At 43.9% G+C, this 25,144-nt stretch overlaps 1 protein-coding gene across 5 annotated transcripts in view; it reads right to left on the bottom strand.

Moving 5' to 3' along the window:
* The window catches only part of AKAP13 (A-kinase anchoring protein 13), a 167,920-nt gene that overhangs the window by 98,338 nt on the left and 44,438 nt on the right, over positions 1-25,144 (bottom strand). For 3 of the 5 annotated variants that reach the window (XM_019504047.1, XM_019504048.1, XM_019504049.1), the window contains exons 3-4: positions 10,482-10,563; positions 3,882-4,018 (exon numbers count right to left, since the gene is read on the bottom strand). In XM_019504047.1, the coding sequence (XP_019359592.1) occupies positions 3,882-4,018; positions 10,482-10,563 (219 nt within the window). Of the gene's footprint in view, positions 1-3,881; positions 4,019-10,481; positions 10,564-22,092; positions 22,995-25,144 lie in introns of those variants that run through there. The other 2 variants (XM_019504050.1, XM_019504051.1) reach the window with 2 other exon arrangements.

Here is a 25,144-nt window from a genome sequence, read left to right as displayed (position 1 = left end):
GACGGTGTCAAGCAAAACCCATGGTTTTCAGAGATATCAGTCTGCCTTAGAGTATCTGCAACATCAAAAGCTTAGCAGAGAATATGAATCTTAAACTTAAAAGCTAAGCGGGGTGAACGTTACTAGCTATGCCCCAGGGAGGCAGCGCTACGCAACTCATCACAGGAAATGACCGTACAAAGCATTAATCATTGAGAAGAGGGTGTAGCAAAGCCTGTCCACTAAACAGACAGATCTTTAGGGAACTGGGAGGATGACTAGAAATTGGGAATAAACACTGCAACAGAGCATGACATTTTGCTGAAATCTTGGAACTCGGCTGTAAGTGACTTGGATTCCAGCAGCTGCCCCAAAAGTATCTGCAGGAAGCGTCTGAGCAGGGTATTGATTGTGGAGCTCTCCTCTCTTCGGTACAAGATGCTCAACTCAGACTGTGCCATATTGTTCTGAGCAGCACAGTACCTAGTAATGAGAACGTACATGCCTATCATCAGGTCCCATCTCGGGCACCTGCAAACCCTGGTGCTCCTCAATTCTCTAGGGTCCCTAAACAGAAGGAGGGCTTAAAATGGATGAAGTTTTAGCAATTCTGTGGAGGTGGCAAGAATTCCTGATGAAGCTCAATATAGGTACAGGCTTGATCTGCCTACAGTTTCCTAAATGTATTTCATAAGTACTATTGGATTTCCCAGAGCAGACCCATCACTCACTTCACTCTTCATAACTCCTCTGTTAATGGGAGTAGGTGTTCTCTGCAGCTAACAGCTGCAGCAACAGACAGTTGAAGTGTAACTCCACCCAAGGGGGAAATGGGAACTTTTATAATAACAATAATCAGCAGGGATGGGTCGAATTGCAGCATGCCAGGTGAAATTTAAGATGCACCCTCCCCCCCAGTAATTAGATTCTACACATGGAACATGTATACATTTGTTATAATTTTCCACGTCGAGAATCTAATTATTGGAGGATTGTCTTAAATTCATGCCCTCCCCCATTGCTGCAGTTGGAGAAACAGTGGGATAGGGGCAGGGGGAGTCAAACACCCTGCCACTTGCCCCTGCCCCATGTTAAATGGGGGGAGAGGGGGAACCTTGTTTTGGATTTAAGTAAACATGGTACTCTACATAGATATCCTACAGCAGTATCACTATTTATTCAGTGGGTTTTCCACTGTGGGTTTTTTCACTGGGTTTCGGTTTTCTTTTTCATATTATCTCTACATTTATTTTTTAGTCAGCCTAGTTTCACTATTTCTCACTCATTTTCCCCTGAGTTTTGACTGCCTGTCCTACACATTAAGTAATGCAAACATCAATGCACGTGACCTGACGTGCACAGGTAACATTTTTAGTCCAACAGCTCTTCTTCCTTGAACAGGCTAGTTTTTTGAGTTTACAAAGTGCATCTTATCAGTCTTGGGACTGGAACCGAGAAAGCTGCTTGTGATTTATTTAGCAAATGAAATGCTTTTCTGTCAGGGAAAAAGCCTGATAAGCTGGCAGATTTCGATCTTTGCAAACATGTTTGTTGTTCAGAACTGCTTGATAAATTGGTTGATGTGAACATTACAAGCTGTTCACAGTTTGCTATGTGCTTAGTCACCTAAGTTATATGGTATTGGCCATGCTTTGGGACTGAATACCTTCCAAACCCACAAGAAATTTTAAGATGTCCATTCAAACACAGCCTGCATCTATGATTATGCTAAATACACATATTTCATAAGCATTTGTTTGAAATACATATTTGCATAAGTACCAACAGCTTTGGTAGCTTTGCAAGCTTACTTTCAAACAAAAATGGCTTTGTACCAGTGTCTGTAAAAACCAAGCAAAAATCCCAGGATCCACTAGATCGAGTTCAGTGTTTCTTGCCTTTTTAAGCTGATTTTGCCAGGTCTAACTGGGCCCATAGGAAAAAAGGTCAAATGAAACCCGTAATTAAGCTAATTTGGTATTGATAATTATATAATGAATGGATGCACAACTGCAGGAAGTAGGGGTCAGGTGGGGAACAGACACAGGGAACTAAACTGTTAAAGATGGAAGGTTAGTAACGTGAAGAAAGATGGAAGTGCCAGGAAGGCTCTAATCACCTGTGTCTTTTAGCTTTGCATAACCTTCCAAACTATATCCCTGAATGTGTCAAGCATTATCCTTCTCTCTGCTGTCAAAGAACACAGAGTTGATAAGAGCTTTTCATTTTTCAAATAAAACAGTTTTGTCAATCTGTCCTGTAACTGAAATGGGGCCATGGAAGAATCGTGCATGCTGCACCTTGACATTTCTTCCCCAGGGACAACCTTGGCATGTGCAATTCCTTTACAGACCTCCATTTTGCTGTTTCTATGTTGGGAAATGTTCTCTCCCTCTAAAAAAAATGGAAAAGCAAAACTTCTGGTCCATATATAATTGAATACATGCTCCCCTTTGCTTTCTCGCAGCTATCCTCCTTAGAATCGGACTTACAATACACGAAGACTGATTCTGTAACTTGTACAAATGGAAAACTGGAGACATGCTTTACTTTGCCTGGCCAGGATAAAAGCCCTGCAGCATTGTCAGAGGCAAGGGCTCCCCCCACACTGCTGAGCACGTGAGATAGGAAAGGGTGAGGCTGGTAAGCTCTGTCCCCTCCCACATTCATTAAGGATGACTTTCCAGTTCATTTATAGCACATGAGATTACTAAGTCCAGGCTGTGGTCTATCCCATCCTGCTGGAAAACATTCACCATCATCTGACTTGATTTAAATGAAGATAAATTCAGTTTGTCAAATACATTTCTCTGCAAGTGTGCATGGAAACCATACTCGATTCGATTTTCTTAAGGAAAAACATGTCTATGCCTCAGGTAAGCATCAGATGACTACATGTCCTATTATGCTTGGACAAGATGTGCAGAAGCCACACCCAGAGCTTGTCCCAAGGTTTGTGGTGATTGTTCACAGGAATCAAGTGACCCCATTATTATGGAGCACCACTTTTTTCCAGCTGTCTTTTCAAATATTTGTTGCCCTACTTTTATTCTCAGACTGTATGGACGTTCGAGGAGGAGAAATCAATTACCATTAAGACAGGCCTAAGCTGTACTTTTACAGAGAGCGACAGGCTTAAGGTAAATTCTGAAGTAAATTTAAAAGCCTGGTTCCAAATCTCAGTTTTGACTTTCCTTATCATCAGTAAGCAATGCAAACATGATACTACATGTAGATGGATGAGAACAGTGAAAAGGGGCTGGGTTTGGTTTTTTTTCCCCCACTTTTCTGCTATCCTTAGCAAGTGTAAAAACATTTTCTTCAGTTTCTCTCTCAAAACTAGCCCTAGCAGTATTAATACAGCAAGGCCCTAGCAGTATTAATGCTTAATATTTTGCTACTTTAGGAAACAAAACTGTGCTACTCTGTACAGCAGAATTGGGCTGAAGAATCAGGGTTTGTTTTTTTTTCCCTGGTAGCAGGCTCGCACTGGTTCTCCTACAGTCTACAATGCAGAGGATGCCAGTGGATAGCAAAGTGTTTTCCAGGGCGTCCCTGTCTGCAGGAGAAAATGTCTTTGAGAAACACCGACTACCTTCAAATACTAAAGCCTTTGTGTAGCCCTACAAGAAAGTGTGGTTTTGTCAGCTCTGCCCTTTGTGGCTGATCTATCTACAGACTGCTAAAATAGAAATCTTCTCTTGAATGCAGGAGGGATTACAGAGTCTCTGAAAAATAACACCTTAGAGAAAATAACCACAAACATGTCCCTCTTATTGCTGTATCAATACAGGAGGTCGTTTCCTTCTGATTTCCATACTGATATCAATGGGAGTTGTTTCTCTGTGGCGTTGTAGGACCAGCTCCTGGAGTTTGAGCCAGGCCTTGTGCTGTCAGCTTACCTTTCCAAAGACTATGTCATCCATCCCATCACCAGGCAAGGAGAAGTATTCAGACTCGCTCCCGGATTCTCTTTTAAGGATACCCTGTGATGAGGCGCAAACTCCGCTCAGCCCATCCTCCAGGAAATGTTCACATTCTGAAGAAACAGAGTGCACAAAAAGAGTTACAATCCAGCCTTTTCTTCTGCAGACATATGCTGAGTTTCAGGCACTGCAACATGAGGTGCCTGAAACAAATTCAATGAAATCAACTGCAGATGGCATCACTAGACCTGGAGCTAGTTGTAGACCTATAACTGCACCAGTAATGGCAGGTAATTGCTCCTGATTTATCTGCAGGGTCTAATTAGCATGCAATGCACTTTAGAAACCTCATTTGTTTAGCATCATGTGTGCACCCCTGTAAAACATTAATGTGGGATTTTAAACAATTTGCCCAACAGTTCAGAAATTGTTTTGAGGGCTTGGCGAGTGGCACCAGTGTATGGTCTGGGTAAAACAGAAATGCCATGTTTGACAGGTTTTAAAATCGAGGTGTGAGCTGACCAAATTTGACTGCCAATTTTTTTTTTAAATGAAAAAACAACATTTGCAGTTTTCAGCTAAAAAATATTTAGCTTTTCTAGGAAAAAAATAAAATGCTTAAGAACATGGCTTTTTTCCATGATAATTTTCATTTGATCAGACCCCATTTTTCCCCTGTCAAGACTGGCCCATAAATGTGAGAGAGAAACACATTTTTTGGAACCTAAAAAAGGGAAAAATACTGTATAGCATTTGCTCGTCTTCAGCTGTGTGAAGCTTACAAACTGTACAACTTGGACATATCTAGAGTGGAAGGAGCCAGCTCTAAGAGAGGGTTTTCCCCCCCCTCTTTCTCTATCCTAGACTTTTCAATGGTCCAAATGATCTCTGATGGGAGCTCTAAGATATCATCTGTAGGCAGCTAGTTTGCAAAGCTCAGATGAAGGGTTAAGGATTGAGCCTGTTGTCAGGAGACAACTTCCAAGCAGGTTCTACCCCTAAGGTTTCCCAGAAGCCCAAGTTACCATAGTCCTTCCTTGCTGAAACTTTAACCCTGGCCCAGGAGAGACAAATGTAGGAAGAGCAGACTCAGCTGAGCTAAGGGAGTTCAGGGTGCACATCTTGACAAGAGAAGAGACTGCTAGGAAGACTGGCTGCAACGCACGGTCCACTGAGTCACCGAGGGCTACACTGTGGACGTGTCATGCCCTTGCCTTTCGTTATGGTAGCAAGTAAGAGCTAACTGGCCAACCATTGACACTTGGAAACAGCACTAAGCCATTATGTCTAGGAACAGCCTGGTTCCACCCACTTTCCATCCGCATCCGTTGGCTAGCGCAAAAAGCAGACGGCTTGGGAGTTGCTGGATAGAACAAGAATAGTGGAAAGTGCAAAGAGAATGAAAATAATGCTCTCAAATGCACTGGACGCTTCCCTAGAAAACTGCCTTCCAGTGGTGGAGAGTTAGGTTGCTCCCTGTGGTACTGTAATTATGCTCACGAAAGAGGCATATTGGAAACACCGATATTCCACTGAGTTTCCACACCACAGAGAATAGGAAAAGCACTTACTGTACGAGGTGTGGTTATTCCCTGCTCTTTCTCCCCTTTCAAGAAACCTGGAAAATCTGAACCTCTTTTCCGTAAGTGAGAGGGGCAGAGAAGGGAAAAGAAAAGAAAGAAAATGAAAAAAAAAAAAAAAGAAACCCCAAAAACAAAATAGCTTGTGAGCCAGCATCATGACAATCCAGCTGGCAAATTAACAGAGCATGTCCACATTCCAGCCTGAAAAACAAACTGGCTCAGCGATGGTCTGATGGAAACTTCACAGGGAAGCTCCAGATTCACCAATGGACAGATACCTCGCCCAGATAATAAATCACCGCAGGCACTGAAAGGAAATCGCAGGACCAGCAGAGGGGCATGACAGGGTGGAAGAGGAAGAAGGAGTTTCTTTCTTTCAAGACACAATGGAGGGGGGGTGGAAAAAGCCCTCACACATACCTCATCCCATCTGTGCTGAGAACTGTCCAAATCCGAGATCTGTTTGAAATAACTCCCCCCCTTTTCGTGGAGGCTTTGCTTGTTTTCATTTGCTCTTTTTTTTTTTTTAAACCAGTGTGTACGTTGCACAACATGGGACTCCACTCTCTTGCACTTGTGACCCAATAAGCCCCGATGACGACAGTCCCGCAACAACAGAGGTAGACGGATGACTCTTCCTTACACAGATATCATGCAGTTACTATGCACGCATGATTTACTGCTCAACTTGCTCTCTCTCCCCTTCTCCAAGATGCACATGAAAATAAAGTAAGGGGCACATTTTTATGAGCATATGGAGAGACAAACACAATTCCAGACTAAAAAACCCTGGGAAAGAAAATTCCAAGCAGTTCACTACATTCAATTACTACAAGATCATCTCGAAGAGAAGGAGACGGGTTAGACTTGGCTGCCCTGTGATCCGTAGGGAAAACCACAGTTTGCAAAGTATTCAACAGCCTTTATGAAGAATCTGATAAAGTTAACAGAAAGAACGTCTGACATTTTCTATAGCCTGCTATAGAATTTGGGGGTTCTAGTCCTACAAGAGATGGTTTAGTGCACAGAAATCAGCCAATCCACTATTAAACTCTATTAAAATAGAGCCAGCAAGGGGTAGGGGGCAGGGGAGGGGCCACTTTTGCCCTGTGCTGAGCTGCAATTTGTCCTGTGCTGCTGCTGCTCAGCCCAGATGAGCGAACCTAGAGCCAGCATGGGGTCGGGGCTGTGCATGCTGGTCCCTGCCTGTCCCGCGAGGCTGGGGCCAGTGGCAGCAGCCTGGGCTGCCTAGAAAGGCAGTCCCGCCACAGAGCCGCCCCATCCCTGCTGCATGCCCAGGCAGTGGCAGGATGCGCCAGGGCCAGGCAGCACCTCGGCCAGGCGGGACCTGCAGCAGGCTGGACAAAGCCCCTCCGTGGGCTGGATTCAGCCTGTGTGTTGTATTTTGCCCACCCCTGGTCTGGAGGGACTCAGAAATAATACAATTGTTTAGACAGAGCCTATTAGCTCCCTGACTGTCATGAGCTTGAAATCCTGAATGGGACTGAAGTACGGGGGTGATTCATTTGGACAAGGGCTGCTTAGGGAAGCCCAAGCTGTAACTGGTGCTGGATGAACACCTTGAAGGCCTGGGAGATTTGATCTGTACCAGCTGTTGGCAGGGTGAGGTGAGGTGAGGGAGAAGCAGCTGCAACCTCTCTCCAGAAGAAGGGGTGGCATGGGACCCCAGCAAGAGGGGCTGAGAAAAGGAGGAGGAACAGATGTGGAGGGACAAGGATTGACCTCTTCAGCATGCCCAAGGAAAAGGCCAGGACTCAAAGAGGGATATCCATGTGAAGTGGGAGCTGGAAGGACATAGATGGATGCCCCCAGAAAAGAAGCTCTTGAACAGATGGGGAGGCCAGGTGAAGATCCTGAAGTTGCTAGCAGAGGGACAGACCTGGAGCCTATCTGGTTAAGACACCTGGGAATGGAGGGAGATCTTATGGAGCAACAAGAAACTGGAGTCTTTTATACATGCATGAATGCAGCTGGAAGACGTTTTTGTAGACAAGATGGATGCTACTGCCTCAGATGGAGGACGACATTGAAGAAAGCTGGCTAGAAGGCCAGCCCTGACCACTGGGAGTTTGTTGAGAGAATCAGCACAAGGCTTGCTGAGAGGTGCTTCAGGAGGGAGCAAGCCAGAAACCAGCATATCGTACACTGTCCTCAGACATTTCCCCAGACCAAGCCAAATTTTGTTTAGAGACCTATTCTAGCTACAGAAGAACCAGAACAGAAATGCAAGACAGATCTCCACACCACTACCTCCTAAACCGTACTTGTGCAAAGGCTGTACCTGAACTTCACATCTGGGGCCCATTGCTGATTCAATCCACGCTTTTCTGAGTTTCCCCCATGAAGAGGTGAGACTCAGGTGGGCACCCTCAATGAAGAGTTATTGTGAAAAACTTGAACAAATCTGATGAATTTCACTAAAACCTCTGGTGCGTTTTTAAAGGAGCAAGCACTAGGAGATGATGTCATGTGAACATGTTATCAGGACAGTTACTGTTGCCACCCCACAGGAATTCAGACATAATATTTGTTTGTAGGGGACACTTAGTCACTCCTCGGTCAGCATGGTTAAAGGCAGCCAGTCAGCTTACTAGTCGGCCCCAACACATTTAACTTATTAGGCAATATGGTCTGATGCAAGGGGGAGAGTATCCCGATGTACATGCTTGTCTGCATTATTCAGCAGGAAGCTAAGAGTTCGTGAACGCTCAAAAGCCAACAATGCTGTTAGCCAATAATGTACGTTCAGGAGAGCTAACCTTTAGCTCCCAATTCATCAACAGGTAACTCCATCTTTCACCGCTGCTGAAGCGATTGCTTTCACGGAAACAAAGCAAAAAGAGGCTACTGTGTGGAAAGCCCAATTCAAAGCTACCATTAAGAGTCCAAGCAAATTACCCCAACTCACACTAGCTCAGACACTAGATATTGGAGAGAGGAAACTTTTTTCTTATCTCGCTCATCAAGCCCTCTTTGAAACTGGCCAGGCTAGTTTTTATGTCTGTGTCAAAGGAAAGGCAAATACTAAACAGCATAAACGGCCTTAAGTTCATTATCACTGAGGGGAGGGGTGTGGAAAAGATGGCTCTGCGCAAACTTTCTGCTTTTTGAATCCTGTGGATCAGTGGAGGCTCCCAGGTTCGCAGGACTTCTGAATGTCAAAACGTGATTTCTAAAGTTTGCCTTTTGTAAGCAGGGATGTTAGCCATGCACTCATGGTCCCCCTGTATTTCACTATTCAAAGTACTGGCTAAAATACAGTTATGCCAAATCACTTAATGAGACAATGGTTAATAACACTGCTCGGTACCAAACATACAAGCACTGGAACTACAAGCTAATACCATATTTACCTGAATGCAAGATGACCCTGAATACAAGCTGATCCCCCAATAATGAGATTCTCTACGCATAACATTTCAGAAATTTGTTATAATTTTCTGGGTATGGCATCATATTGGAGGTTTGCCTTGAATTTGTTCCCCTCCCACTGCTACAGCAGGGAAAATAAATCTGGGGGCTTCAGGTCCCTTGCCTCTCCCTAAATTCTTCCCCCTGCAGCCCCTTCCCACAGCTCCTTACTGTCAGACCCTGCTATCCGTAAGCACGTGGAAGTGAGGGACACATCTGAAAAAAAATGACCTTGAAATACACATACCTGCAGTAATTTGCACGTAGTACCCACAGACTTAGCTCACCCAGCATTTTACATTTTTTTAAACCGATACAAGTTTTAGCATAGGCACTCTATAAACACACTTTAAGTGGCCTTTCTGTACCTGCTTTATATAGAGTATAAACTATACATGATATTAATCCAGAGCCAAGAGGCTCACAATTTACCACGCAGTTCATTGGACTAGTCCCCAGCGAAGTCAAGCCATGGTGACACCACAGTTCAGCACTGCTCAGTATGTGTGTATACTCCAGATATCCCCTCAGCAAAGGTCTCATGTGCTAATTAACCCTCCACTTGTTACTGGAACCACGTGTTGAGTCCTGGGATCCTCCAAAAATGTATACGCAGGTGAGGTGCAAGACAACCTGGTCAGGCTCCATCTCATAGAGGGCAGGGCCACACTAATCATGTGCGACAGGTTGGGGGCTGGGGGGTAGGAGGGGACACAGCGATTCTGGGTGAACCGTTTGGGACCCCAGTGGGTTGTGTTTGCCAGGCATACAGCTGGTGAAGAAACAGGAATTGGAAATGGGAAAGAACGGTGCAGCTCAGCTGTCAGAGTGTAGAGGAAGTTGAAATATATGCAATGTAGTAGTTCACTAGGACTGGAAAGAGTCAGACTTCGGGGAGAGGGAGGGGAAGGTTGCATTAAATGGGCACTGCCAGACGTCTTAGTCAGACGGGCTGTGGTAATCTGTCTTTGTGGTAGGCTCCCATTAGCATTACTGGCACCAGGGAAGGGCATCAAAACTTGCTTCGGCCTCTCCGAGTGCTAGCCTGGTACTGCAGTACCTCCAGGCCAGGTGCACGTTCCTTCCTGGGGGAAGCAACTGCTCATTTTTGTTTTTTCAAAGGCCACAAGAAAAAGTTCTCATCAGCATGTCTACCCAACATGGGTCCTGTGTTTTATAGTCAGGCTCAATGTTGGCTGCATTTAATGAACTTCATAGTTGATTTCCATTACTGAGCACATGCCGCTTTTGGCAGCAGTTTAATGCTAGACAATTTATTGTATGAGGTTTCCTCATATACAAATGTAAGACGTGGCTTTCCTCCCCATGCTGATTGGGGTGGTGGGGGGGAAGAGATCTCATCTTGTATTTAAATAAATATGGTAATTACACACGTCTTTTACTTCCATTTGCACACACATCTTAAGGGGATGATAAACAGGAAAGAGAAAAGGGCAGGGGAGAAAGGAAAACCCATGGAAGAAAGTCTGGGGTTTTCTTGGAAAGACAGATGCATCCGTTCCCCGGTGAATAGGCTGTCTGCAAACAATATGGTGCTTACCTGTAGATTTACGAGTCCGCTTAGACTCCAGCAGCGAAGGATCGGAACAAGGCTCTATTGGACACCAGTTTTCACGGTTTATCTGAAAGGCAAACAGAACACAAAATCAACAACACGTTGCTTAGCTCCAATGTCTCGCCTAAGCTTTACTAAAACATAATTAGATATAAACAGTCTCCCATAATGTTATACGGCTTCCTTTTTGCCTACTGGGCCAGAAAAATCTCCGTACTGAGTCACAGTGGAGCAGGGGGTTTTTTGAAGTGGTTTCAGAAATGATCAAATGCTCTAGAACGTCTTCCCAAAAAGTAGTAATTTAAAAAGGAGTCCCTTGCTTGAGTGGAGAGCTCAGGACGTGGGGGGATCCAGAGCTGAAGGCACATGCTTGAGATGCAGGACAGCCATGCTCAATTCCAGCTCTACTGCCTTCGTGTGACCGCCTGTCTCTTGGCGCTTCTGTTAACCATCAACACAAAAGACATGACAGCAACTCCCGACCCTGCAGTGTTGTTAGGTAAATATATTAAGGCCAGTAAAATGCTCAGATGTTAAGGTGACAGGAACATGCATGTACCCAAACACAGCGGGAACAAGGAGCACATTATCTTTTTGACTTCAGATGTAGGAAACAGCTGAAGTGATGGTTATTATGGAAAAAATGGATAAAAGACATTTCTTATTAAGAATCATCACCTATCTCTTTCAACATCACCCACACCCTACCACTCAGCCTTTGCATGACTACTAGCTCATCAGTGGTGATGGCTTCTGATCTGTTTTCAACTCTCCCCTCCTTTCTTCCACTGATACAGCTGCTGATTCCCTCCATTCATCACTCTCCCCTTCTGCCTGGACTCGTTTGTTCCACTTTTTGACCCTAAGGTCTACCCAGCCAACCCTAGTCCCTGGTTTATACCAATATTCAAGTTCTCTGGCTCTTGCTCACATGCTCTGGAGCCTCTCTGGAAATCCTGGGCATGTCTACACATTCAATTAATGTGTTTTAGGTAATGCACATTAAATTTAGTACTTCCATTGTGAAGTACTAGAAAAATGTGTATTAGTCTATTTTAATGCACATTAGCTAAAGAGCATGGATGTTTTGTGACACTTTAATGCACTTTTAATTAAAATAGGCTAATGTGCATTAAAGTGCATGTGTAGATGCACCCCCTGTGACCAGGCTGACTTACTTCTCTGCTCTATCACCCTCCTTCACTTCTCTGATTTTCTTACCTAAACAACTCTACCTCTTCAGCCTAACTCAGCTTATTCCCCTTATCTCAGACTCCTTATCAACACCACCGACTGATTTGTCTAAACCCTCCCTGCAGCTTGCTTTCTCTCCCCTTTCCTCCTTCTAAATCAGATGTAAGAGGTCCATTATCTGCTCCTCTCCCCCAACCTCTCCCTCTTGCCTCAGTGACCCCATTCCAGCCCACTGCCTGATCTCCCTTGCACCCACTTGCATCCCTTTTTTACTCCTCTTAAACTTCCCCTCTGGCCATTTCCTCTCGCAATTCAAATATGCTTCGGTTTTCCCCATCTTAAAATAACTAAATAACTAAAACCCCATGTCCCTTCTTCCTTTTATTAAGTTCCCAAAACATGCTGCTTACAATCACTCCCTGAAGTTTCTTGCCCCCAGTCTGGCTTCTGTCCCCTCCCCTCTACTGAAGGTGCTCTGGCCAAAATCTTGACTGACCCATTCTTAGCCATATCTCAGAAATAACACTTAAGCCTGTTGGACCTGCCAGCCACTGACCCCTCTGCGATCTTCTTGAAATCTTGTTCTCCCTGGGCTCTCATAATGCGTTTCTCCTCCAGCCTTTCCAACTGTTCCTTCTGTGCATCCTTTGGAGAATCCTTCTCATCCATCATAAACGATAATCATTCAGGGGCAAGGGTCACATTTTCGTTTGTACACTGCTTAATACTAAGGGGTCCCGCCCCTATGACCAGGGCTTGTAGAAGCTGATGATAATACACACCACTACTAAAGACGAGAAGCGTGGGATATATATAGAAAGGGAGGTAGTAACAGTGGCCTATTATTAGCAACCAAACACTACCTAGGAAGTGATGCACAGCACATTAACTCAATTGTGCTGTAAAGTCTGTCAAAATTGCTCACAGCTCATTAACTAAATAACAGTTGGACACTGAAGAGTTTTACTTTTCCATTCTTTTACTTTCCCATTTACTTCTGAAAGAACAAATGTAGGAGTGAGGTTGAGAGAAGGTGTCTAAGACAAAAGTGACATCTATCCATTCCTGGTCTGTGTGCATTTATTTCACACTTAGCAGCACAAAGACGACAGCTAAATGCAGCAACAATATTAATCCATTCTGCTAAGCCAAGGCAAAGCCTCTTTGCAATGGATGCCTTGGATTTCATTGGCAAACCTAGAGGAATGAACAAGCAAACGCATGGCAACATGACTGCCAGACTGTCCAAGTGCATGAGGCTGAAGCAAGTTCCCTACAGCCACTTACTCTGTGCTTGAAAACAAAGTCCCCTCTGCTGGTCCCTAATGTTGTATTACCCCTTCTCCCCCCTGTGAAAATAACAAAGGATTATTGGAAAGTAGGGTTGGAAGGGACTTCCTGAGGTCATCTAGTCCAGACGCCTGGTCATGGCAGGAACACCCCAGACTAAAACATCCCAGCCAAGCATCTGCTCTTGAAAATTTCCTGGGATCGAGACTCCACGACGTCTCTAGGTAGCCTGTTCCAACATCCTCACAGTTACAAAGCTCCTCCTAATCTCCAAACTTAAACTTCCTCTGCTGCAGTTTAAGGCCATTGTTTTTAGGCCACAGAAAAAAGTCTCTCTCCCTTCATTGGAGCAGCGGTTTTACTTTCACTGACACCAATTTCAGAAAAACGTAGCTCCGTAGTAAGTAAAAAAATTACTCCTCATTTACATTAATCTTACTTGTGGGGAAATAATTCTTTGAAGTCTGATCCTAGAAAAAACGTGATTAGGAGGTAGGGAACACAAGACATAAAAAGGTGGTGCGGTGATACCTCACCCCAGAGCTGTAATCGAGATAAATGGCATTGAGCTAGATTATCATCACTTCATTTTGCTCTGAAACAGAGGGGGCTGAATAACTTATTGTGAATGCTTTATAGATATTGCTGGTTTTTCAACAAATATTTGAATATTTTCCCATCAGCCAATCAGTCCTGCCCTCCCTAGTCTGTGGCTTTTACAAGCATTTGAAGTCCTCTATTCTAAGATTAAGTAATGAAAGAGCAACACTGAAAGGTGAGATTAATGCGGCTTCTTTTAATATTTTTTATTTAATACTCCTTACAATAGTGCAAACTCTGTTCTTATGATATGCCCACAACTGGTCATTTAGTAGTACGGATTCAGGGAGAATATTACTTATAAACTAAACAAGCAACCCCCAGCCACCCAGTAAATGAGCACTCTCCAGGCCACAGAAAATCAAGACGGCAACATCTGGGAATAGTTTCTGGGTGCTCCCAGGAAATGGATGTTCCAGACTCTCAATACAGAGCTGATCCCACCTTAAATTTCTTTATCTGGAGCCCCCTTTCTCCATCTTCAACTCCCTGCCCAAACGTTATGCCCTGAAGGGGCTGAAGAATCAAACGCAGGAAAGGCAAGTTTGTAAAGGTGGTGTTTTAAGACCACTCAAGGAACAGAGCTGCAAGGCTGGCATGTGCCTGAGGAAATTATGGTGGATACCAAAGCATCATCTGTGACTAGCACCAATTGGCTACACCATTCTCCTTCTTCCAAAGGGACCCCAGCAATAGGAAGATACACTGAGCACTACTGATGGCAGCCTGTTGGCTCTGGATTTCCGAGTGGAAATAGAGATTAAGGGGCAGCATTTCAGGAGCAGAAGAAAACCTGACCATTCTTACAGGAAGTCTCTCACTTTGCAGACTTCAGGAGCAATGCCCCTGGAACGGTTGCACTGAAAGGTTCAAACCTTCTGATCTACAATGAAGGCAAATGAATCCAAAAAAAGCATCCACAAGAACTGTCTTTCTAAAACCCCGTGCACAGACCAGCCTGCAGGTACTGCAGCCGGCTAGCAACAGACTCAGACAGGCGAGGGACAGTGCAGGCCCCAGGCTGGCAGATTTCTCTTGCAAGGCACATACGCACAGATTTCCTGACTGTCAGAGCCAACTTTCTGCAGACATTTAATTTAAAACCCAAAGTAACTTAATACAAAAACCTCTTTGCAAAATAAAAGGAAGAGGAGACACAAGATAGTCCTCTAGCTAAAAGGGGCTGTTAAGTTGCATTTTGTATCATGTGGGAACAATTAGCGAACACGAGCTCCTATTTTCCTGAGCTAAACACAGAGCTCTTCCATTTTAAAAGATCCCCAAGGCTTTCCCTGCCTTTGCTTTTGCTTACCAATCTGAGCAAAGTTACTAACATCCTTATAGACCAGCCTGTACTCCGTAACACCTAGTATCTATTCCTGATTCTCAGAGACCTGTTTAAACAGTGTCGCATCAGACCCTCCCAGAATGGTCACTATTAACACTTGGTTCAAAGTCAAGAATAGACAGCCAAGGTCAACTGCCTTGCTGATTTACATCTATCCTTCTCATCCGGGACTGGGCCAGTGGGAGATCTGAATGCCGTTCCCAAGGCCACCGTTCCAAGACAGGAGTTATCAGGACTACAGTTACAACCAGCAGCAGCCACGACACATGCAGTGAACAGTATGATCGTTGGGAAGTCGAGTATACTGATGGCTCTAGGATAAGCTACACTGCAGCACTGCAACGTACACCGGGACTGTTGGCGGTACACCGTGTACTCTGACAGCACAGCCAGTGCTCCTGCTTTACCATGCCGCTGATTCCCCAAAGGAGCTGCCCAGAAAGGATACCACCATTGGATGTCTGCAGCCTGTCTAACACTTTTAATGGAGAGAGGGGACCAGCTATTGGAAAATGTCCCAATTTTATAATGTTCTGAAAGTGTCTAATTTCTACTTCACGCTTTTCACTGGCATCAAGAAGCTTTCCGCTATTGAAAAAAAAACCTTGCAATTGTCAACTGTTCTGGCAAAGCTATAAATCAAACTGAAGCATCTCCGGAGGAAAGGGAACAAGAGGAGTTTAACTTTAATTTCCTCAAAAATCTCCAGAGATTTGATTTCCTTTTGTATTATTTGAACTTGATCTTATATTTTCAAGCAACATTTCCATCTCTCTCTCCTTTTTTAAAACCCCTCATCATTGAAGCTATACCGTATAACTTGAGCAGGATACTATTGTCCAAAGGCACCATCTCACTAAAAGAAATATATGACCCATTTGTTTAAACTCTGTTTATATACTACTACCATACCATACTTGGTATTGCTCTGCACTAGGAAAGGGACTGAAACATCTAACGAGGAACAAACTTACAGCAGAAAAGTTACCAAAGTATCTTTCTTACTTTACTTCAAATATGTTTTTATCCAACGTGTTTAAATATTTAAAAAGCTTGCAATGAGCTTTAACATAAATTAAAACTTTAGCCCTGCCTTTGCAGCATTCCCCAAAATGCCTTTATCATTTGACGTGATGAACTGAAAGTATTTTAAATAGTGTAAATATTTAAAATTTAGGATGGAGTAATGACAGGGGGCATTTGTAATCCCTGCATCAGAAAATAAAGTAAAGAGCTGACAAGGATTGATTCCCATCCCTTGCAAAAAATTAAGACACTGTCCTAGGTTTTCAAGATCCTTCACACACAGCAACAAAGACGGGCCTACAGGAAAGGGAAATCCAGAAACACAATGTTCATCTCTGTTCCTTAGACATAAATTGTTGCAGCTGGGGTGGGGGTCAACCAAGAGAATAAAATTGCACCTCTGAATTAAATACCTTGGCTGCCAATGTAACAGCAACAGTACCAAATCCTTTTACTTTACAATTTTTGCCCAACTTTTTCAGTCGCTTCCCCTCTCCCCACGTATTCCCGACTGCAAAACCTGCAAAGCCAAAAGGACAAGAGTTTGACATCACCTCTGAGGAGTACAACGACCATATCATCCACAAAAGGACTATGATCCCCAACCCACAAAGCCCTGCATCCACGCTTATTTTTATGCCTTGCAAGCCTGGGACTATTCATGACGCATGCAGTTCTACAAAGAAAGGACTATGAACAGCTGTAGTTTAAAGGGGCAACAGGGAAAAGACTCTTTTCCAACTGCTGAATAAATTATTGCTTTGTGGTCTAAGAACACCAGGGAGTTCCCAGACTACAGCATTCCCTCTGGCAATTTCCTGAATGGGGAAGTTGATAAATGTCCCAAGGACGTTCTCTAACCTTTGCCACAGTGAGGTCCCATCCCCATTAGCAGAACGCAAGTTCCTTCAGCAGTACTCTAACACGGGCTTAAAAAAAGTAATTGGCAAATATTCTGGATGGGAACCATTTCATGACTTAAGCTGAGACAGGAACACAGCTCAAAAATCACACGAGCACACAAAGTACGAGCAAGACATCTGCCATGTGTCTATTTGCCCTTCTCTTCAAAGTCCAGGTGACTGGAACAACATATAGGGAGTCTGAAAACATCCTGTACTACCACCAAACAAAACAGACTCAAAGCAAACTAAACCTGCGACCTAGTAAATGTACTTTCTCTCTCTGAAAGGAGCCCAAAGAATACCACCCCCCCCACCCCGAGTTGATGTTAATTCAGTATTAAGGCACTCAATCAAACAAAGAAAAGTCAGGGGATTCCAAAAGCCAAAGGTTTCTTCCCACAAAGGAAAAGGCATATCTTGAACTTGATGGGAACGTTTATGGAACAAACAGAAACAGCTTAAATATTTTCACTTGGCCAAGAAACAGGAATAGGAAAACTACAAAGCAAGAACATGCACATACATACATACATACATACATACATACATACATACATAAAATACACACACAATGCATGTAGTAGTAGTAGTAGCAGTAGAGTGCGTGCACACGTGTATGAGTTTGAAATGTCCCTCATCGTTAGCATGCATGTACACACAACACGCACACAAAATATACTGTGCTATATATACAGTATTGCATATGCATGTACAAACACATATATGCTAACAATGAGACCTTGCCTCTCAAGCATGCACGTACACACACGCGCGCGCCCACACACACAAAATACATAGAGCAGGGGTTGGCAAAATACAGCTTGCGAATCGGATGCGGCCCTCCAGGCCATTCTATCCGGCCCACAGGACCCCTAAAAAAATTTAGAAAGTTAATATTTATCTGCCCACAGCTGCCTGTCATGCGGCCCTCAATGGCTTCCCAAAACTCAGTAAGTGGGCCTCTGCCCAAAATAACTGTCTGTGCCTGATAGAGAAAGTGAGCCAAGGTCTCTCTCTTAGTTAGCATGTATGTGTACACTACACACACACTATACACAGTTACATTATATGCAGTGTGTATACACACACACACTTACTATACACTATTGTATTTTATTTTTTATAATATATAATATAAAATTCAATAGTGTATAGTATATATATTGTGTGTACACACACACACTACATATAATGTAACAGTGTATAGTATGCATGTGTGTGTGGTGTACGCACACATGCTAACTAAGAGAGAGACCTTGGCTCAAACCGACTTCAACAAGGAATTGGGAAAGGGAGGTTAAAGACACCTTTACGTTTTCGTTGAAACAGACCCCAGAGTATTTCAGCAGTGTACGTGCTGCTCTAAGTTGTGCTGACTGCCTTGGTTCTGAAGGAACGAGGTATGTTACCATGTGACTACTTCATGTAATCACCAATCACATGAAACATGGCATACTCCATCCTTTTCTTTGCTATCCCAGACATGGATTAGTGCAACTTGGCTGGACCAGAGACTGAAAATGTAGTTCATGAACTGATGGTCTGATTCAACCTCCACTGATAATCAATAGGAGCCTTCATCTGGAACTTAGTTGCAGATGCATCTGGTCCTCCATTTCTTTGCTTGTGAAGAAATAAACAAAGGGCAAATATTAAGTTATTTCAATGATTTCTGCAGCATCCTGTGGACAGAACCTTGACCTGGAGCCAATAGGTTCAGGAGTAGGAAGGTACAAAGATACCAAGAAGCGTGCAAATGGGCAGTGAACAATTTTAAATCATTTTCTAATATGAATGCTGAGTCCTGTATTTTCAAACACTCATGTTTGTTATTTTAATATTTAGCAAAGCATATGCTAGTCCTCAAAGCTATTTGTAAGGTGCAATCATTGCATGGAGTCCGGTTACTATACACAGAAAATCAGATTTGTTAGACACCCTATCATAACAGGGACAGCTACAGTACAAGAACCGCGTGGAAAACATTCTAACGCACAGATACTCTGAAAACTCCCAATTTGACTCCTGTAGAGACTTAAGAGCTCTGGTAGGTAGGTGGAGATGCTATAACCATACCCACTATGACACCCCCGACCCTTAAATAGAGGTGGAAAGGGGATGTAGAATCACTGTGCCAACTCCTGCTAGTGACCGAATCCTCTTGTACAGTTGCACCAGTTTTATGATCTCTCTGTTGTGCTGCAGGAGCCATTTCTGGGAAATCATTCCACACTGTATTTCAAATGGTGGCAATTTTTAAGATACTCCCACAAAAAACCAAAACAAAACAAAACAAAGCTTTTCAATTTTTCAGTGGGAAATACCAAAAATCTCCTCCAAGTCCAAAAGGCAGAGAGTCAAATTTTCCAAAATAAAGTTTCTGGCTCAATCCAAAGATCAAAAATGTCAGCTACAAAAGTTAATCCTTTAGAAAGCGACAAGCATGGCAAATCAACCCACTGGTACTCAAAGTCTTGCAACCAATCAGCTATTAACGTACTGTAGATAAAAGGAGAACTTGGTTCACAGCTTGTCCCAAATGTCTTCCCCTACCAGCTGTTTGCATTCCCCGCCTCATTGCTATAGAGACCACCAACATGAAAAGCAAAGCCAAGGACACATCTACGCACCTCTGCCAGAATTTGAATCAGAAGTCATTTGGGAACCAGATCATAGACCAGCTCAGAAACCATTTGCTTGCTGCTTTTTTTTTTTTTTTTTTGGATTCACCTCGCCGTAATTTCACACAGAGCAAACGTGGTCCCATCATGCTGTTTTTTTCTCATCTAACTCCATCAATATCTGATCTTTCTTTGGAGACATTTTACTACTGAAATAATGTGCCACCCAAACCAAAATAATGATTGTGTGGGTTTTCCTTCCTTCTAAAAATATTTTAATGCACAAAAGCATGTCCATGCCTGAAACCCTGATTCAAGTTCCAGTGATGTCCAAAGACTATTTGCCACTAATTTAGACAAGTGATGGAACTGTCTTGGACATTTGTAAGATGAATCTTATTTATTCATTGGATTGTATTACTTAAATCAGATTTACCCACAAGGAACTAAATAAAAGCTGAAATGTATTTTAGCTGTAGCTGTCACTAGCACCATCCCATCTAAAAAACCTTTGCATTCATCCCCAGTCTTTATGTTCCATGAAGCAACATGCGCATGTACGCACACGTACACAGGCACCAAGTCTTCTCTGGGAACAGACATGGGTTTGAGAGCCGATTAGAAAAACACTGATGGGAACCAACAGGAAATCAGATTTTGTTTGACATTTTTAAGTTTTATTGAACAACAATTAAAGTTAAGGGAATTGATGACTTCAGAAATACTAGCTGGGTAATTACAGCAAATTCCAGGTTAGCCCAGGCAGCCAATATTGCTTCCAAAGACGACTGTGCTTTTTATGTAAGCAGCTGGAGCTATCGGGGGTACCAGTGCTTTTCCAAACTATCAGACCACAGCCAACAGAGTTTATACAATACGTCTGCACAGTATTTTGTCTATGACTCAGAAGAGTGCCTAGAGATTGAATTCCAGTGTCTTCTATTGTAATTGGCATCACTAAAGGTGGTATTAGAAAATGCTCCAATCCAATGCAAAAAAGGGGAAGAAACAAAACAAAAAACCACCAGTTTTGTTCTTTATTTGTTTCCTTTTTCTCTGGTAGGGAAGGAAGAATGCACGAAGCAGAATGAAAAACTGGCAACTCCATGTCAAAATGCACTTGAGTTGGCAAATACCAGGTTGATTAAGGCAGGAAAGACAGATTAGGAAACTGATGAGAAAATAATTTTATAGATTTCATAGACATTTGGGCTGGAAGGGATCTCATAAGATCATCAGGTCCAGCCTCTTGCCCAAGAGGCAGGAAGACAGCTAGAGTCAAATGATCCTAGCAAGACAGGCATCCAAATGTTTCTTGAAAGTGTCCAGAGTAGGTGCTCGCACCACATCTGGGGGGAGTCTATTCCAGGCCACGGTGGCTCGGACAGCGAAGAAGATTTTTCCTTATGTCCAGCCTAAAATGGTCTTTCAGTAGTTTGTGACCGTTGGTCCTTGTCTAGCCTTGGGGCACTCTGCTGAACAAGTGTTCCCCCAGATCCTGATGCCCACCCCAAGGCTGCTACCAAGTCACCCCTGAGACTGCTTCTCCAGGCTAGGCTCAGGGGTGACTTGATGGCAAACTATAAGTATTCATTGCATTACTTAAATCAAAATATTTGTACATGTATTTGTACAAAGCATGTACAAAGCTTCTATTTTTTTTTTTCATTTTCCCCTCTAAAACACAGAAAAGAGGGTGCTAGGAGCTAGTAACTGTGACACTCAAAAATCAGACACAAAACTGTGCAGTACCCCATCATTCCTATTTCAAAAAAGGAAATTTTCCTCCCGGAGTTAAGGTATCAAAGCCAGGCTATACTATGAAGCCACTTTGGCTGCCTCCTGCTTTCCATCCATCCTGCCAGGAAACTGTTTAAGCTCCAAAAAAGAGCCGTTATGGTGATAGAGAACATTCCCAGACTGCCACCTTGCCATTTGGTGGAGCACTTACTAATTTTAGACAAGGGAGGATAGCACTCAGACAATTAGCCAAGAGGTACTGCCAGCACTTGCTTCCACCCATCTGAAGGCAACAAACAAACAAACCAGCTAAACACCCCTGTCCATAGAAACAAATATGCAAAGGCTTTAAGCAAACTCCACAACCAGCAGCATTCAGCACAGACAAAGAAAAAAAAAAAGCGGCCGCATCTTTTCAGGACCAAATATAGAGTCGGCCAGGGGAAGCGTGCACTTTTGCACTTTTCCTTTTGTAAGGAAGATACAAATGTTCCTTTAGCTGAAAAAACCAAACAAACCATTTAACCAACATATCAGTGTGTGAAGTTTGCTGAAGAAGAGATCTGATGATTTTAAACGCAGGGCGAGGGGGGCTGACTAGTGAGAACATCTGAAAAAGAATATATAGAAGTAGGTGCCTGTAACCTCTCAACCTGTGTCACAGTGATAGCAAATCTCAAGAGACAATCAATGCAGTACAGTGCCTGATAACCATTTCCCACCTGCTCCTCCCTCCCCTTCAAAAAATCCCCAAAACCGGCCCGCCATAAACCTATCTGCCCTGGGGATGCATTTACAGGAGAGAGTACATTCATGGATTCAAGACGAGGAAACGGCACAAAGGAGCAAGAGTTAAAAAGACAAGCCCCTACCTTCAACAACACAACGTCTACCGTCCTGCCCACCTTGGAAATATCACACAGGCTGTACCGTCTCTTGTGTCGCTCGTACATTTTGTCCAGAAAAAATACTGAGGCAAAACGTGAGGAGCAGAGCCCACCATTAACTCCAGGATCAAGTTGTCAAGGCGCACGCTCCAAATCTCTCATGTATGTGCTCAGAGAAGTCCCTGCGTCTCCGAATCGCATCAGCCTGGCCAATTCTCGTAACAGGAAAAAGAAAATCCCGAGCTGCAACTGGTTGATAAAGTCCTCTTGGAACGCGGGCTTGCTTAGACAGACAATGCAGGCATTTACAAAGCCGATCTTTTTAGAGACAGTATTTTATATATGATCTTTTTTTTAAAAAAGAAAAGCACTAAGAATGTCACCAGAATGACCACTGCATTTGAAAAATAAAAAGTTTTCCAGCCAATTTTAATGGCAGAAAAAACATACAAAAGTAAAGTTCTTGAAAGGAGAGAGAGAACAAAAGCCAGCTGTTTGCAACTGGAACCCAGTAACACACCGAGAGATGAAACTCTCAGGGCTAGTCTCCACCACAATCTGTCTAATCCAAAGAAAGGAGTGCAAGCACAAAATCCAAAGACAACAATTGCACCTGATAAGCTGCTGGTTTCACTGTTCGAAGGTGTAAAAGAAAACAAAGCCACTTTCCCTCCTTTCAAGTCAGTCCACAGTTCCCCAGGCGGGAGGTATCGTTTTTTGAATAAGTTTAAAATTTCTAATAACAGCACAGGGTAAAGGGGGAGAAAAAAATAAAACAAAGCCACTCCCTCCTGATTTGGACTGCGACGTCATTACTTGCCTTTTTAGTGCTGCACCAGCGTTCTTTGAGCCTTGAAAACTTAATTGCAGTTGTGGGAACATGATTCATCTCTTCAGAGGGGGTGATGGCGGGGTGGGGGGGAACACCAGCTTCCTTCTCCCCCCCCCCAACTGTTCCTTACAGCTCGAGCTGCCGCCTCTCTGCAGGTTTAGTTAGTCCACAGAGATGAAAGGTGAAGGTGCGTGCATTTTTAAGGAAGGAGCCAGGAGAAAAAAAAAAAAAACACAACTTTCTCCTCTCCCCCAGCCCAGGTAAAGCCAGAGAGACGGCTTTGGACTCAGAGCTTCCCCAAAGCAGAAATGGAAACTTATGATTTAATGTGTGAAAAACGGAAACCAGCCATTTTCAGCGCTCTCTCTGCCGGCAGGGCACAAAGAGAGAAGCAACCAGCTTCGGTGGCTTGTTAGAAAAAAGTTTAAAAAAAAAACAAACCCCAAAACATACAATTCTCTCTTATTTGCTGCTCTCGCAAAGGCAGCGTCTTTTAAACAAAGTTTGTGCGTCTCCGATGTGCGTCCGTAGCCGAGTCTCTCTCCCCCTCTCAATGGCTCATTCACATCAGCTGGGCCCTGAATGCACACTGCCACACGGTTTCCTGTTTTCAAATTGATTCAGCCCCTTCACAGCCCCCTTCGGCTTCCACCCCACCCTGACCTCTCGTGGGATGCGATCTTTCCATACTTTCCTGGCTTTAGACATTTGCTCACTCTGGGCTTAAAAAGGAAAGAAACAGGGGCAGGAAGAAAAAGGAGAGCAGAAAGGGGGGGGGGGCAGAGATAGTGTTTCTTTTTTCCCACATTGGTTCAACATACACTGGAGCTTGCAGCTGTTGCTAGACAGGAAGATGGGAATTAAGGGAGTTCTTCAGCCCGGTCACAAAGGAAGGAATACGGATTTTGTGTAATGGCAATGTCAAATCCGCTGCCATTCTGTTCAACGCACAGGGAGGAGGCATGTCCCCAGCACACGGATTCACTCGGCTAATGAGGACAGCTAGAGATTGCTCAGGCTTTCCATGCAGGCCCTCAGGAAGCAGCTTAGGGGTCTGAGTCTCCTTATTTGTATAAGACTGCTCCCAACCGCAAACTCAAAACCCTGGCAGATTACTCAACCCTGCATCCTTCCGAAATAGATAAAAATTGAGCTTCATGCGAATCTAATGCAAGAGGGGTCTTCAGCAGGCTTTTTAAAACACAGAGGTCTTGCCTGCTGTCTGTGAGGAGGATTTTAAGAAAGCTCTGCTCCCTCGCTCTTGGGGCTCAAGCCCTTCTCTGCAGTACCTCTAGTTTGCTAGGGCTTGGTCGCCCGCCTGGTTCTGCCCCAGGAGTGCCTGCCTTGTGCTGGGGTATACACTGATTCTCAGAGGCACTTGGTTTGTAAAATATTTCTAGGTGAGAGAGTTTATCACAAGATAAATCACCAGTTTGGTCCGTCTTGCATGGCTCAATCCCACTTAATAGGAGCTGGGTATCCCACAGCCATCAAGTCACCCTCTGCAAAGAGTTCAACTCACCAAGCAAGCAGAGAGGGCTGGCATCCTTATCTGGGGCTGCCACTAAGTAAGCAGCCCGCTGCTAGGAGATGCAAGGGCTGGGTATGGTTGGAAAATGTTCAGCTCCTACCTTATTTGCTTGCAGCAATTCCACTCTTCCCCCTCTCACCACATCTCCACAACACAACCAGGTTCTCAAACCTGAATCTCTCCTGCAGCACTATCCACTGGCCTAAAAGATCTAGCTTCTGCTTTCAGTATGAGAACATATGCCAGTGACACCACAGGAACCGGGGACTTTCTGAAACCACTAGTTTTCATGCAGTGATGAATCCCACTAATCACATGCTCATTGAGATGTGAAATCACAAAAGTCCAAGAGAGCACATCACATTAGTCAAGCGCTCCACATACGGCAAAAGGTGTCCTCAAATCTGGAGGTGCACTGATATATTGGTGCTTTATCAGATCAGCACTGATAAAAGGAAAATTAACATTAATCAGTTATTGGCTTTCTTTGGCCGGTGTAGCTGATAATGTACCGATAAATATAATATGCCTTTCGACCACGGCCCCTGGATGCTGTGTGCGTGCACGCAGCTGCATGCATGCATCAGTCAGGAGTGCAGCTGGGCAGCGCAGAGAGCAGTGTCTTGCAGGTAAGTCTGTGGAGGGGAAGGGGCACAGGGGAGGGAAGGGGTGTA

This window comes from Gavialis gangeticus, unplaced genomic scaffold (assembly GCF_001723915.1).
Source record: "Gavialis gangeticus isolate Ggan-Ray unplaced genomic scaffold, GavGan_comp1, whole genome shotgun sequence".
Lineage (NCBI taxonomy): Eukaryota > Metazoa > Chordata > Crocodylia > Gavialidae > Gavialis > Gavialis gangeticus.
This window is presented reverse-complemented; position numbering and strand designations above follow the sequence as displayed.